Here is a 14122-nt window from a genome sequence, read left to right as displayed (position 1 = left end):
ATTTAGAGCCACGTCGGATGGTAAATTTGCTGGCGACACTTACCAAAATTACCAAGAAAAACACGCGTATTCTAACCTCGTAGAATGTAAGGCATCGCCCCACCATTTCAACCATCCCACCCCTTCGACCAACCCACCCGATCCCACCACTCTTATTCCGCCAAGTCTCCTGAACCTATCCACGCCATCTAACGATTCGTTAAACCCTGTCTCTTTATGTTTCAACCCTCACATCCAATCCCGCTCAAATTTCCCAGCTTAAGTTCTCTCCCCTTCTCTCTCAGCAAAGCCAGATCCCGACCTCCTCGCCTCTCTCTCTCCCTTCCTTCCCCCTCCCTCTCTCTAAACCCGGAGGCCGGCGATGGCGTCCTCCCAGCCCTTCCCCTCCGGCCCCCCGCGACCCCGCCCTGGCTTCAGTCCCAACCCCAACCCTAACCCTAACCCCTCCGCTGCCGCCGACGCAATCCAGAACCTCCAGATCGGCCGCCCCCCGCCGCCCTCCGCCGTCCCCGGCGTGGCCGCTGCGCCTCCCTTTACCTCCCCCGCCTCCCGCCCCGGTCCCCCTCCCGCAGCCACCTCCCTGTCCCGCCCTGGCCATCCCCCCTTCGCCTCCCGACCCCCTCCCTCCTCTGCCCCGATCACCAGCAACGGCCCCCCCGCCTTCGGACTCGGCGCCCCCCGCTTCCCTCCCCCGCCCCCCGCCTCCCAGCAGATGCCCCCAGTGTCCGGACCGGCCACGATCAGGGCCGCTTCCCCTTCCGCCGCCCCTCCCCAGGCCCAGGTCGCTCGTTCGTTCCCCGGCAGCCCTCCGTCCGCCCACCCGCCGTCCTCGCAGCCATTCATGGGCCCGCCACCGTCCTCTCAGCCTTTTATGAGCCCGCAGCTGTCCTCGCAGCCGCTTATGGGCCCGCTCTCCTCCCGGCCGTTTGGTGGACCGCCATCTTCGCAGCCATTTGGTGGACCACCATCGTCGCGGCCATTTGGTGGACCGCCGTCCTCCCAGCCATTTGGTGGGCCGTCCTCGCAGCCGTTTGGTGGATTGCCAGCTTCGCAGCCATTTTCTGGGTTGCCGGCCTCGCAGCCATTTTCTGGATTGCCAGCCTCGCAGCCATTTTCTGGACCGCCAGCCTCGCAGCCATTTTCTGGACCGCCAGCCTCGCAGCCATATACGGCGCCGCCAATGCCATTCCCAGGGCCCCCGACATCCAGTTCTCCCTTTGGGACTCCATCATGGCAGTCGCAGGCACAGCAGGTCAGTTGGATTTGATTCAATTTAACATATTGATTGCCTCACGTGCAATCTAAAGTTAAATGATCTACAAAAATGTGAACTTTTTCCTTTTTCCTGCAATTAGGAAAACGAAAATTAACTTTATGCTGATTCTGATAGTTGTATGTTATGTCCTATTCAGTGAATAGATCCAGATCACAACTTTGTATGTATATTAAGTGGGAGTTGAGAAAATTTATGTGGTTGCTTGAACTCAATGACTTCCCAGTAGTATCTAGCCTAACGACAAATGGTATTAAACTATAGAAAATTACGGTCTTTCATGAGCTCTACTGTACGATTGTTAAGTTATTTTTATTTTTTATTTTTTTTAGGGGGTGCCATCAATGGTTTCTATGCAAGCGCCACCCAGAATGTTTGGCATGCCACCACATACACCTGGTCAAACTATGGCTTCAGTCCCCCCTGTGATGGGCCACTCCCCTCTTGCAGGGCATCAGGTATCAACGCCATCAAAAATTGATCCAAATCAGATTCCACGGCCTGTGCCAAGTACCTCAGTTGTCCTGTTTGAGACCCGTCAGGGAAATCAAGCAAACATTCCACCGGTATGCCATATTATATTGCCTTTGTTGAATAGTCGAGTTATACCTTCCCTGTTGTATTGTAGGTCCAATTTGGTTGGAGACACATGTTTTTTATCCTATTAGCTCCTTGTTCACCTTTTCTTTTTTAATTCATTTTTCTCAAAATAATTCCTAAAATGTATCATCAATATTTGCAAATTTTTGTGTGGTAAGCCTGCCACAAGTGATTTCATTGTCAAGGATAATGGCAACTGCAGCCCGCGATTGATGAGGTGCACCATGAATCAGGTATGCTTTCTACTTTCATCCTTCTATTTTTCTTTATTCTTATTTTGTAGGCTTATCTTAATCAGCATTGTTTTATACATTTTTTTTAAACATGAATAACATTTTTTGACAGATACCATGCACTGGAGATCTGTTATCAACATCGAGCATGCCCCTGGCTTTGATGGTACAACCCTTTGCGCTTCCACATCCATCTGAGGAGCCTATCCAAGTAATGTACCTCCATTTATTGAGTAATTTTTAACTGTTAGTGGTTATTTCATTAAATCTGATAAGGGGAGCATCATGTTTGTGATTTTCATGAGGCCAGGTCCTGCTATGAGCTATGTTATGACTAGATCTACAATCTTCCGATGAACTCAAGAAAACTTATGTCTCATTTTGAAGTGCAATTTTTGAAGTTTGGTGTGGATCTGCCATCCTGCAGTTTGCATGGCAGGATTTGCTACAGTGTCTATATGTCCATAGCTTACTATTAATACATCATTACCAAATCATTCCTTACATGATCTTCATAAAGACCACTTCACTACCGAAGTAATATTTGATGCATATGCATGAAGATACAAACAACCCATACATATCATGGGAAAATTAAATTCCTGAACCAAAATGTATTGGTTTGACATAGCTTCAATTTATTTCTTTGAGACATCTAATTGCAGAGAACATGCTATAAATAAACATTTGTTATTTAGATATCAAAAGAACTAGTCTGCGAGTCTACAGGTGAAAGTAATCCAATCTCGAGCTAGGTAGTCCTAACTCTAGCTTGGCTCATTTTGTAATTGAGCCAAGCTCAACCTATCTTATTTAATGTGGAGCCAAACTCAAGCTACCTACAAGCAACTTTTTAAGAGATTTGGTGAGAGGTTGAGGTCCCTTGAAGTTTTAAAATATATACTTTAAGCAAATTTCCTTCACTATATTTCAAAATTATTGTGAAAATACATTTTTTATACATGAATTATATTAGTTGTTCATAATGTATGAACAATTTTATTATGAATAATGATTAAAACAAAATATGATTTATGTATATATGTATCATCTATAGCCATTTCTATTTTGAGCTTAATCGACCTGAGCTCGAGTGAGGCAAGCCTAGCTTTATCTTGGTCTTTAATACTTATTGAGCTACTTGAATTCATGCTGAATTGCCGGGCATGAGCTGCTTGTGAACAGCTGGCTCATTTGATGGTCCTCTATGCAACTTTCATCAGGCAATTATTTTTAGGGAATGAAGAAATTGAAATCTTATGGACTCCAATCTAAGGATTGTACAAAGAAGAAAGGAAATAATTTGGTTTCTATAGTGCTTTTGGGTTTATTCCAAATAATAACTTGTATCATTTATGGATCTTCCTGTTTTTCTGAACAAAAGGAAAGGGTTTTTTTTTCTCATTGAAAAATTGAGCATCCTTTTCTTTTGTAATAAAATAATACATGGTAATCCATGTTAACTTCTAATAAGAATTTGAAAAAGATAACAGTTTTGAAGGGTTTTTTATGCATACTCATTTTGTTTGTCCTAAGGGGCTGCTCCTTGTGGATTTTTTTATTGCTTCAAATTTAGACTTTCATTCCTGGTTTATAGAGATGAAAATAAGAAGACCTAGAGTTAAAATCCTGTACAAAGAGAGGACAAGGAAATGAGGTATTTAGAAGACTAAGGTAAGAAGAGAGAGTGTAGCCTGTAGTAAAAGAAGAAAGCAAGGGGAAAGAAGAGTAAGAGGGAATCATATAGTGTAGTAGGGAAGATGGGACTATTGGAATCATATCTGAGAGAAGAGAGTGAGATAAGAAGGGTAATAGTAGTCTGTCATATACTTAATCATTTTGGTTTTCTAATATTGTCCACAACCTACATTATAGAAGCTCTGATCGTTGAATGCCTTTAAGGACTTCCCATAGACTATGAATCTCGCGCTACTCCAACTGACTCTTAAATGACCAATTGGACCTCCAGAAAAATGACCAATTACGTCTTGATTTTTGGACAGAATCTAAATCTTTTGCATTTAGGATGATGATCTGATATGTCATGCATATATCAGATACAACTAAAGATTGGATGTGCATGGACAGGAATTTTACTATAGTGAGTCCAAGGACCTGAATGATCTTAATTTATCTGAAGTTTCGACAAAGAGATCTAGTGACAATCATGGTGATGTGGGTTTCATCACTTGGTTGAAATTAGAATTTAAAAAGATTTGTATAGGATGTTATCTCATTATATAAACTTTTGAGGACTTATGCGGTTTTAAGTCTAGCCTTAGGAAACTTGACTCATATTAACATTCTGGAAAAACCTGAAAAGGAAATAAGAAAATATGAAAATAATGAAGAACTAATCCCACACTCTTCTAAGATTCAAATTACATTTGCATGGTGTTGTTGCTTGAGATCATACTGGCCAACACCAACTTTATGCTCTACTGTTGGCTTTGCAAGTTTCAATAGCGGAGGCCAACATTTAGCTTTGAGCAATCGAATAATTAGGCCTTGGTATCTTTTGATCTTGATGATTGATGTTGACATATAAAATCAATCATTTGATTTAGCAAGATTGGTTCATCTGTTTTGTTAATGGTGACTAGATAACTGTTTATTTGGGATGCAACAGTCCTTGTGTGATGGGCTTTTGGGATATCTTGGTCTTTTGAAATCTCATCATCACCGTGAAGATCTACATCAACTGGTATTATCATTTTTGTCTCTTTTGCAATCTTCATTTCTAGGTCCGTAATCTTGGTACCGACTATTGAATTGGTATGTTATCGGTTTAGTATAGTATATTTGGTATGGTGTGATACATACACTCATACCAAGATAGCTTTGAATCTCTTTTCTCTCACTTTCTATCATAGTACTACTCGAAACCGGGTGGTATTGGTTTGCGCCGTATGATACACCTTGATTTTAGGCGACATTAAGCGTTTCAGGGCAATTCCACTTGGTTCAGACTGGCATGGATAGGTTCGACTTATATACGGAACCAAACATTAGTACAATATCGGTATGTTATGGTATAGTCAACATGGGTAGATCTATTCATGGGGCCGAAAGATCCGTCTGGCCTGCTCAAGCTTGAAGTGTTTCGGACGAGTCTGTGCTGGGATTTTAAGCCTAACAGGTCGGGCCTGAAATATGAACCTTCCTGTTAAACGGGCTAGACTCGGGTTTGTGTTAGCCCAGCCCGAGCTTGGCCAAGCCTGGATATTATATACTATTATATCATGTATACATATTCTAGATTTGCAATTCTTTTTTTCAAGAAAATTAACTAAAAGCAAAGGGTTGCCATAATGGTTACTTGTTATCATATATATATATATATATATATATATATATATATATATAAAACTAAATTAACTAGATTTGCAATTTTTCAAGTTGTTCAATGGAATCTACATGGCATGGTACCCAACCCTGAATGACCTCTTCGGCCACCACTTCAAGCTAGGGTTGCTACACTTCTGCCAGTTGCTTGCCCTTCAGAACACCGCCAACCACTCTTGTAGGATGATTGGAGTAAGCCTGCCTCTCCCTCATCCTCTCAACATCCTGTGCACTAGCCCTAATTGAACCACTCATGCGCTGCTTCTTTGTGTCCAATGCCATGCCCTCATCTCCCCTAACGGCCACCACCTCCTCATGCCTCAAAGAAGACATCATCACCATTGTGACCACCTTTCGCTTCACTGGTGACGACCGCTTCACCGAGATCACTGGCTGCACTGGTCCCGACATAGGATGCGGTGTAGGTAGCCACCCCCTCGAGGTCTTCCTGCTATCCTCGATCATCAAGGGCTTGCCATGGATGTAGCCCATGGATACCACTGGAGCAAGAGAGGATAACACCGCTGCCTAGATTATCTACAAAAGAAAGCCTTCCACCGTCGCTCAATCGACGCCCTGCCACCACCTCCTACGTTGTGTCCATCCAATTCACAGGGGACAACGACTCTCGAGACCCAGCCTAAAGCTTGAGGAAGTACTGGGCTTGGGCCTGGGAAGAGGATAACACCACCGTCTAGATTATCTATAGAAGAAAGCCTCCTATCGTCGCTCGATTGACGCCCTACCACCACCTCCTCCGCAACATCCATCCGATTTGTGGGGGAGAACGACACCCAAGACCTAGTTCAAAGCTTGAGTAAATACTGGGCTTAGGCTTGGGAAGTAGGCCCAAAGGTCGGGCCTAGGCCCAACTAATTTTAGTTTTACTTTAGGCTGAGCCTGACTCGAACCTGTTTCGACCCACTCATTGAACAGGTCTAGGTATGGGTCTTTATAGCAAACCTCGCTCTATTTATTATTCTATGAAAAATGATAAATGATCTACTATTTTTGTTTTGGCAGTAAATTCATCTGTCAAATTGAATGTGGTTGCTAATTGAAAATAAATGTGCCTGCATATGTGAAGAAATAACTAAATAATTGGATGACCAAGTCTGAAGATGAATAATAAATTGTCTCCAAATAATATCCTAGCATTCAGCTCTGTTGAAAACTTGTCTTCAGGTTTAAGCCTTTGGCTCAATTATCTGTCCTGAAAGGGTCTCTTTTGTAGCCATGGAATCATTAATGCTTTTGTTGCTTGGATATTGAATTATGGATATTGAGGTCTGCTTGGATGATTCTAGTAAGCTGTGTTCCCAAATTGGTCCAAAGAAATTAAGAACTTGTGGGTCAGAGGAAATGCAAGGTGGCCTAGAAATCAATGCCTGGTATACTGAAGGTGCAGACTATATTAGATGCCTAATGTTTTTGATTCTATATCAACAAGTATGGTGAGAAAAGAAATGAGATTAGTTTCATTTGGTTTTATATATGATAGAAATAGATTAGAGCAATGGTCATATCTAGTGAATAGCTAAAACAGAAGGTTGAGGAGAAAGAAAATAAGGTATAATGATGAATGAGAAGAGTCAATAGAGGAATAAGAATTGGAAGAAAAGTTAAGAAATGGAAAGAAGAAGGAAAAGAAAAAGAGGGGGGAAGAAAGTGGCAGTAAACTCATTTGACAACATTTCTATCTGTTCTTATCTTCCACCACTCTTCACAATCGATAATTATGAGGAATCTATTACTCTTAAGATTTTTCTAGATTGACTACCAATGGACCTGTCTCTTTCAATGGCTGATTTGATCACGTCTTTTGAACTATTGCTATATGAACTAGTCATCAGATCATCAATAAGTCAAAACATAATATATTCCCTACCTGCCATTAGCTACCATTATCTGCTCATGATTCTTGTTTTTCTTTTTTTGTTTTCTTTTTTCTCCGTTTTTCTTTTCTTATGAAGCCGGTACATATGTAGAATACCCCTGGCAAAGATAACACCCGAGCATCAATGTCAAACTAATTTGGAATGGAAAGGTATCTTTACCCCCTACATAATAAGAGCATAGATCCACCACAAAACCAAATACAAAAGCAAACTAATTTCTTGTTCCACCTTTGTCATTGCTTAAACTCGGGTAGCTCATGAACTGGCTACTTAAAGTGATTTCAGAGCATTTAAAACATTCCACTATATTTAGAATTTTAGTACAATGCCTATGTAATGTTAGAGTGGTAGGTCATTTTATTATGCAATGCAAGTTCAAATTTTAGGAAACTAGATGTGTATTATGCTTTTCATAAAATATGATGCTTTTCATGAATTATGCTAGATGGACATCAAATGCTATTGTACACCAATAATTGTTATAGATAATGACTGTTCCCTTGTTTTGATAGATTGAAAGATGATAATTATGAGCTTAAATTATGAAGTTCACTTTCTAATTTCTGAGTGTGTAAGATCTTTGCTTTTATATTCTTCTGGAATGCTCTTTAATCATGTTTCTTAAGAAATTTCTTTTTAAAATTTTTGAAAAGGTTGTGGACTTTGGGGAGAGTGGACCTCTTCGATGTTCTCGCTGCAAAGGATATGTAAATCCTTTCATGAGATTTGTTGATCAAGGACGCCATTTCACTTGCAATCTATGTGGTAAGCATCATAGATGACATTCGGTAGTTATGCTCCATTGTTTTTCTTAATGTTAACAAGAACATATTGTTTTTGCAATTTAGTGCTGATTAATATAACAAGATTATCACTTGTTTACTTTATTTTATAGTCTCTCATTCTAGGATATCAAATACCTATGCTGTGAGGATCCGTGCGGGTTTGTGTTTAGTCCCAAATTGGTTATTTGCTAAGGAGATCTTGGTTACTAATACATGACTAAGGAACCCAAAAAATACTTTCCGGCTAGCCTTTTTGGGCGAGGTCCTGGGTTGTGACAAATAGTATTAGAGCAAACTCGACCCATAGCCTATGTGGACTAGGAGACATTGTAGCATGAGTTTGTTGAGGCTGACCACGGGCCAATTATGGTTCTTGTGATTAGATTTGAATGGATTTGAACCCTTATCCTGACAACGACGTTAGGGCTTGAACGAGAGGAGTACGTGAGAATCTGTTCTGGCGTGTGTTTAGTCCCATATCGGTTATTCGCCAAGAAGATTTTGGGTACTTATACAGGACTCAGGAACCCAAAAAATACCTTTCGGCTAGTCTTTTTGGGTGAGGTCCTGGGTTGTGACATATGCTCTCTAACTTTTTGCCCCTAGAAGTTGATATCAAGTTTTCTTGTACTTTTATAGCTTTGACCAGTATGCTCATCCTTAGGAAGCAAGGGGAACAAAGTTCCTTGTAACTGTGAGAAAAGAACTTCCTCTCTCAGAATTATTGCTCTTTATATTCCTCTATTTTTTAAAAGAAATTTCTCTGATGCCAGATTTTATATCTTTTTGATTGAATTTATGCTTTTCTTTTTTGTGTTTTAATAGATATATTTGTCTTTTCATGGACTCCATGTAGCTTTATTATTATTATTATTATGATGATGATGATGATGATGATGATAATGATGTGGATGCACCTTTTCTCGCCCCCTTTTTTGTGGAAGACTATCAAGTTGTTAATGAAGCATTCTTTTGGCAGGATTTACTAATGAGACTCCTCGGGATTACTATTGTAATCTTGGGCCAGATGGTAGGCGGCGTGATGCTGATGAAAGACCTGAGCTCTGTAGGGGAACAGTGGAATTTGTTGCTACTAAGGAATACATGGTCTGTTAACTTGTTTTTTGCTTCCAAGTTTTTTATTTTTCTTGTTTTAGTTCTCTCTCATGCTGTGTTCCATCATACCGATGTTGTTCGCTGTTGCTTGTCTTAATTTCAAAGATATTAATGAGGGGGTTTGTATCAATAGCCAAGCTCACTAATGCAACAAAGGAATACTGTATAATGGTCTTTTAGTAACTAGTAGTGTTCTTTACTTTTTCGTGCCTCTCTGCATTTAATGCTATTGTTTCATTATTTTCTTTCAAAGATTTTGTCCCATGTTGATATGTATTTTCTTGGGCTTAAATACATATTATTCGTTAAAATACAATATACAACCTGCATACATATATACTTGCATGCATGCATGCACGTATGCATACATACATAGAAAGCTTACATGCAGGAGCTTACTTTCTTTTTTTTGGTTTTTGTCCTACCACTTTTTCTTAAACATCTTTATGCATATGCGTACATGCTCTTGCCTCGGCATTTTTGGTGCATGCTGGCAAGTTTGTTTGCATGGACATGGCATTTAGTTTTCACTGTACAGACACAAATATTAATTGCAGCTTTTTCGGTGCTTGTTCTGGAATTGATGATGTGACACTGAAAACAAACTGAGCTGTGACCAACAGATCATCTTCTATTCTTCAAGCATGCATGTGCTGTGGGGACAGAAGGAAATATTCACATGTTTGCACAAAATAATGATCGCAACTTTTTACATGTGTGTGTTGTCTTCAATCTTGCAATCTCTTGGGTTTAGCATAGATGACTGAGCTATGTGCTTCAAAACCGTTCTGTTGTTTTATGATTAAACTAAATTTTGTTGCCTGTTTGTTTGGTTTCAGGTCCGTGATCCAATGCCTGCTGTGTTTTTCTTCATCATTGATGTCACAATGAATGCTATACAGACTGGTGCAACTGCAGCAGCTTGTACTGCAGTCAGCCAGGCGCTTGCAGAGCTTCCTGTAAGTCCCATTCTCTCTGTTTATCAATGAATGCTTGGCTTAACTGCATGGGTACAGCTTGTCCACCATGAAGCAACATCAGGGCGGTTAAGTTATCCAGTCAAAAATAAAAAGTTCAGCAGCTTGTCAGGATTTATCTATACATTCTTTAGGAAACCTGGATATCTGTTTCTTAACTTCTCTGTGGAAGTAAAGCTTTTAACACATATAGGCTGTCACTGGTAGTTCTGGAATCTAGACATGCTAGTGAACTTAGCGAATATTAGCTATTCTGTTAATTCACTTTCAATGAAAAAGAAAAAAAAGACATCTTGGTCAATCACTATTGAGAAATTGTCTTTAGGCTTTTCTAGGCCTTTCAAATAATGCTATGATGTACTAGTCCTTTCACTGTTATGTTACTCCTAGTACATCCTATATGTCTTATAACCTCTCTTCCCTCTTATATTTTGCAACCAAGGAATGTGGAACTATCCCGAACCACCCAGTTTGGGGCGTACTGAGCCGTACTTGCGGTGGACCGGGACGGTTTCGGCATTTAAAACTGTAACCGACAGGTGGGGGAAGAGGGAGAAGGAAAGAGAGAAAAAGAGAGAGAGGGTGAGGAAGGGAGAGGGAAAGGGAGGGAGGGCTTTTGGAGGGGCTCCGCCCTCCGGATCCCTGTTTCGTTCTGTCGGGGCCTTTTTTTTATTTTGAAAATTTTAAGTGAAGTCCGCAAACCTTTTGCTTACTTCACTTAAATTTTTTAAAATAAAAAAGGGATCCAAATTTTAAGAAAACTCGGCAAATCCCTTGCTGACTTCACTTAAAATTTTCAAAATAAAAAAGGAGCCCCAATGGACCCCCTACTCCAGCCCTTCAGGGCCCCTCTGAAGGCCTCCGGCTGCCCTCCTTCTCCCTCTCCCTTTCCCTCTCCATTCCCCCCTTTGTCTCTCTTTTTCTCTCTTCCATTCTCCCTCTCCCGTTCTCTCGCCCTCCTTGGTGTGTTCGTATGAGCCCAGCATAGAATGACAGGGGCGTACCGAACTGTGCCGCTGGCCGATTGGTACAAGCTTCGGTACCGGCACGACAGACTTTATTTCCAACAAATGTGAGTAAATGATGAGTGAAATGAAAAACAAATGGAGCCTGTTTCATTAAAGGAAGGAAAAAAACCAGGAATGACTTGGGTTATGGAATTCATAATGTAATAATTTTATGATATTTTATAAAGAAGCTTTCTGTTTGAAAGGAAAGGTGGAGATTGTGAAAGATACTCATTTTGGTAACACATTTGTTGTTGATAAAATAAGTTATGTGAGTTTGCCTCTTAGAGACCTTCTACCAAATATTAGAGGGTTCATTCTTCACTATTTTTCCATGGACCTATACTAGTATTCAAAATGGACCACTTCTCGATGAAAGGAACAATGAAGCTATCAAGAAAGTTAAAAGAAATAAATAATTGAAAATATCTGATTAATCACCACAATAGAAGAAAATATGAAAAAGACATTCTACTGCTAATTAGGGTGGTATGACTTGAGGTGGTCATGATGTTTTATAATACTATTGCCTATGGTCTGCCAAACTTGGGCCAAACTGTCCGGTTCACCCCGTGTCGAACCAAACTTGTGTGAAACTAGCACAGTTTGGTGTTGTTTTTCGGAATATGGTGTGAACCGCTCTGAACTGGGCGTTTTGGAGATGAATCGGTGTGAATCACTTAGTTCACACCGGTCTGAACCCGTTGCTCCCCCTTCTCTTTCAATAATAAAGTCTCTATTATTCAATGGTTTGCCGAACCAGGGTGTACCGCTCGGTTCACCCCATACTGAAGCCGACCACATGGGTCCCGGTAGTTTAACCTTGCTATTGCCTCTCTAGAAGATAAAGATGGGAGATGACGAATGCCATTTGATTGGTTTTGCACTTGAAGTTGTTGGAAAAAAATCTATTGTTATCCCCCGACCCCAAAACCAACAAAATAAACATATACCACGCAGCAAATAAATCATACTCCAAACTCTTTGCGCATATACTATGATTATGTTATGTTCTCACTTTCTCTAAATGACAGGTATAATGCAAGGATGCTTTATGTTTAGTACCTAATTAATTAAAAGCTTTCTGTCTTGAGCGACAAGCATAGCCATTTGACATGCAATTTTTTCCTTGAACACTTAGTTAAGGTTATGAAAATTGACCAGGTTGTATAATGTATTACCTTCATCCTTGTAAGTGATAAAGTTTTTTTCGAACTTCAATTGGCTAATTCACTTGAACTGGGTTTAAAAAAATGTATTTCTAAACAATTAGCAAAGTTGTGTTCAGATGGCATGTGGTGTGCATACATACCTAGAGTAGTGATTAGAGGTTTGTGGATTCATCGACAAATGTAAGATAATCTTCTTGATGTTAAAATATTTAAAATCTGATCGAAGATCAGATCCTAATAATGGAGAAAGCAAAAAGAAAGAGGGGGAACTGCCAAATCTACAACTTTACCAATTAATCTTCATTTGAAAGTCTATTTTATGAATGGAGTTCAATAAACTAAAATATAAGGAGGGAAAAAAGGAAGTTTGACTAATTATTTCATGATATGTATTGATGACCAAGAAAGTATGATCTCGTATTAGGTGCCCCCAAAAGGGCACTTCATAGTTCTCATATATTGTAAGTGATGCAGGACCCACACTTTGGGGAAAACTAAACTGATATCACATAAGTTTTAAAGTGGTCAGCTTCATACTTCCTCCGCTTAAACTGGGCATTTTTTGAGTCCTTAAAGACAAACTATTTTAAGTCCTTAAAGACCCAAACTACTAAAAACTCTCTCTTCCAAATATTTAAGGTGTGTGCATTTTTTCTTTCTTTTTTTTTCTAGCTGTCCTTGATATGTCTCTGTGAATCACCACAAAGATTTCTCGATGCCTTTTGATGTCTAGAAGACATTGTATGGTTTGTGTTTCCTTAAAGACCCAAACTACTAAAAACTCTCTCTTCCAAATATTTAAGGTGTGTGCATTTTTTCTTTCTTTTTTCTAGCTGTCCTTGATATGTCTCTGTGAATCACCACAAAGATTTCTCGATGCCTTTTGATGTCTAGAAGACATTGTATGGTTTGTGTTGAGCATATCCCTTGGCCTCTTTTTTCTTTTTGCACTTATTTTCCTCCATGAGGTCTGAGATTTGTTGCTCATTGTCTTTCAATAAAATTGAAATTTTCCTTAGAATGGATGTGATATGGGTGTCAAATGTCCAGGTGTCTAAATAGATTAATTCAATAGGAGCAAGGTTCACCGTACCGGTATCGGACCCCATACTGGTGCTGCACTAGCATAGGCGTACCGAATGTTAGTACGGTACAGTACGTGGTACGTTAGGCATACCGACACTGGCGTAGCGGTACCGGTACCCACCGGTACTGGTACAATACGCTTGGTACCAACCGGTACTGACCGGTACAACATACCATGTATAGGAATGCCATCAAAGAAGTGGACTTAAGGATACATCTATAATAAATAGATGTGTGCATAATTTTGTAAGTATCTAATTAATAATCTGTGAGGCTGAGTTCTCCATAATTTGATAAAAGCTATGAGCTTTTCTATCGATGTTGTTTTAAGCATACAAAAAATTATATAAAAGTTCCAAAGTTGAAATGCAATAATGACAATTATTTGGTTCTTAGATTTAAAGTGTGAATGGGGGTTATGATGTATCCAAGTTTTCGACAAATCAAGAAGCTAGATTTGGGAGTGTCCAAGCAACATTGATCTTCCAACATTTAGCTTTATACTTTGTTCTCATAAAGAAATTTTTTTCCAATAGAAAAATTAACCAACAACCATATTTGACTCGCAACTTGTCATCTTTTATAAACCGAGAGATGTGTAATTCTTGTCAAGCCCAAGGTTTCTTTTGT

General features: G+C 39.9%; 1 protein-coding gene across 1 annotated transcript in view; it reads left to right on the top strand.

The window, feature by feature from the left end:
* Positions 1 to 297: 297 nt before the first annotated feature.
* LOC103706546 (protein transport protein Sec24-like At4g32640) overlaps positions 298 to 14122 on the top strand; it is a 35740-nt gene continuing 21915 nt past the window's right edge. Inside the window, exons 1-7 of the mRNA XM_017842626.3 lie at positions 298 to 1252; positions 1606 to 1839; positions 2032 to 2106; positions 2219 to 2317; positions 8003 to 8114; positions 9114 to 9241; positions 10090 to 10209. Of these exons, the coding sequence (XP_017698115.3) occupies positions 362 to 1252; positions 1606 to 1839; positions 2032 to 2106; positions 2219 to 2317; positions 8003 to 8114; positions 9114 to 9241; positions 10090 to 10209 (1659 nt within the window). The 5' untranslated portion in view covers positions 298 to 361. The remainder of the gene's footprint in view (positions 1253 to 1605; positions 1840 to 2031; positions 2107 to 2218; positions 2318 to 8002; positions 8115 to 9113; positions 9242 to 10089; positions 10210 to 14122) is intronic.

Source organism: Phoenix dactylifera, chromosome 14 (assembly GCF_009389715.1).
Source record: "Phoenix dactylifera cultivar Barhee BC4 chromosome 14, palm_55x_up_171113_PBpolish2nd_filt_p, whole genome shotgun sequence".
NCBI lineage: Eukaryota > Viridiplantae > Streptophyta > Magnoliopsida > Arecales > Arecaceae > Phoenix > Phoenix dactylifera.
The sequence above is the reverse complement of the archived record's forward strand: the minus strand, read 5'-3'. Positions and strand labels throughout refer to the sequence as shown.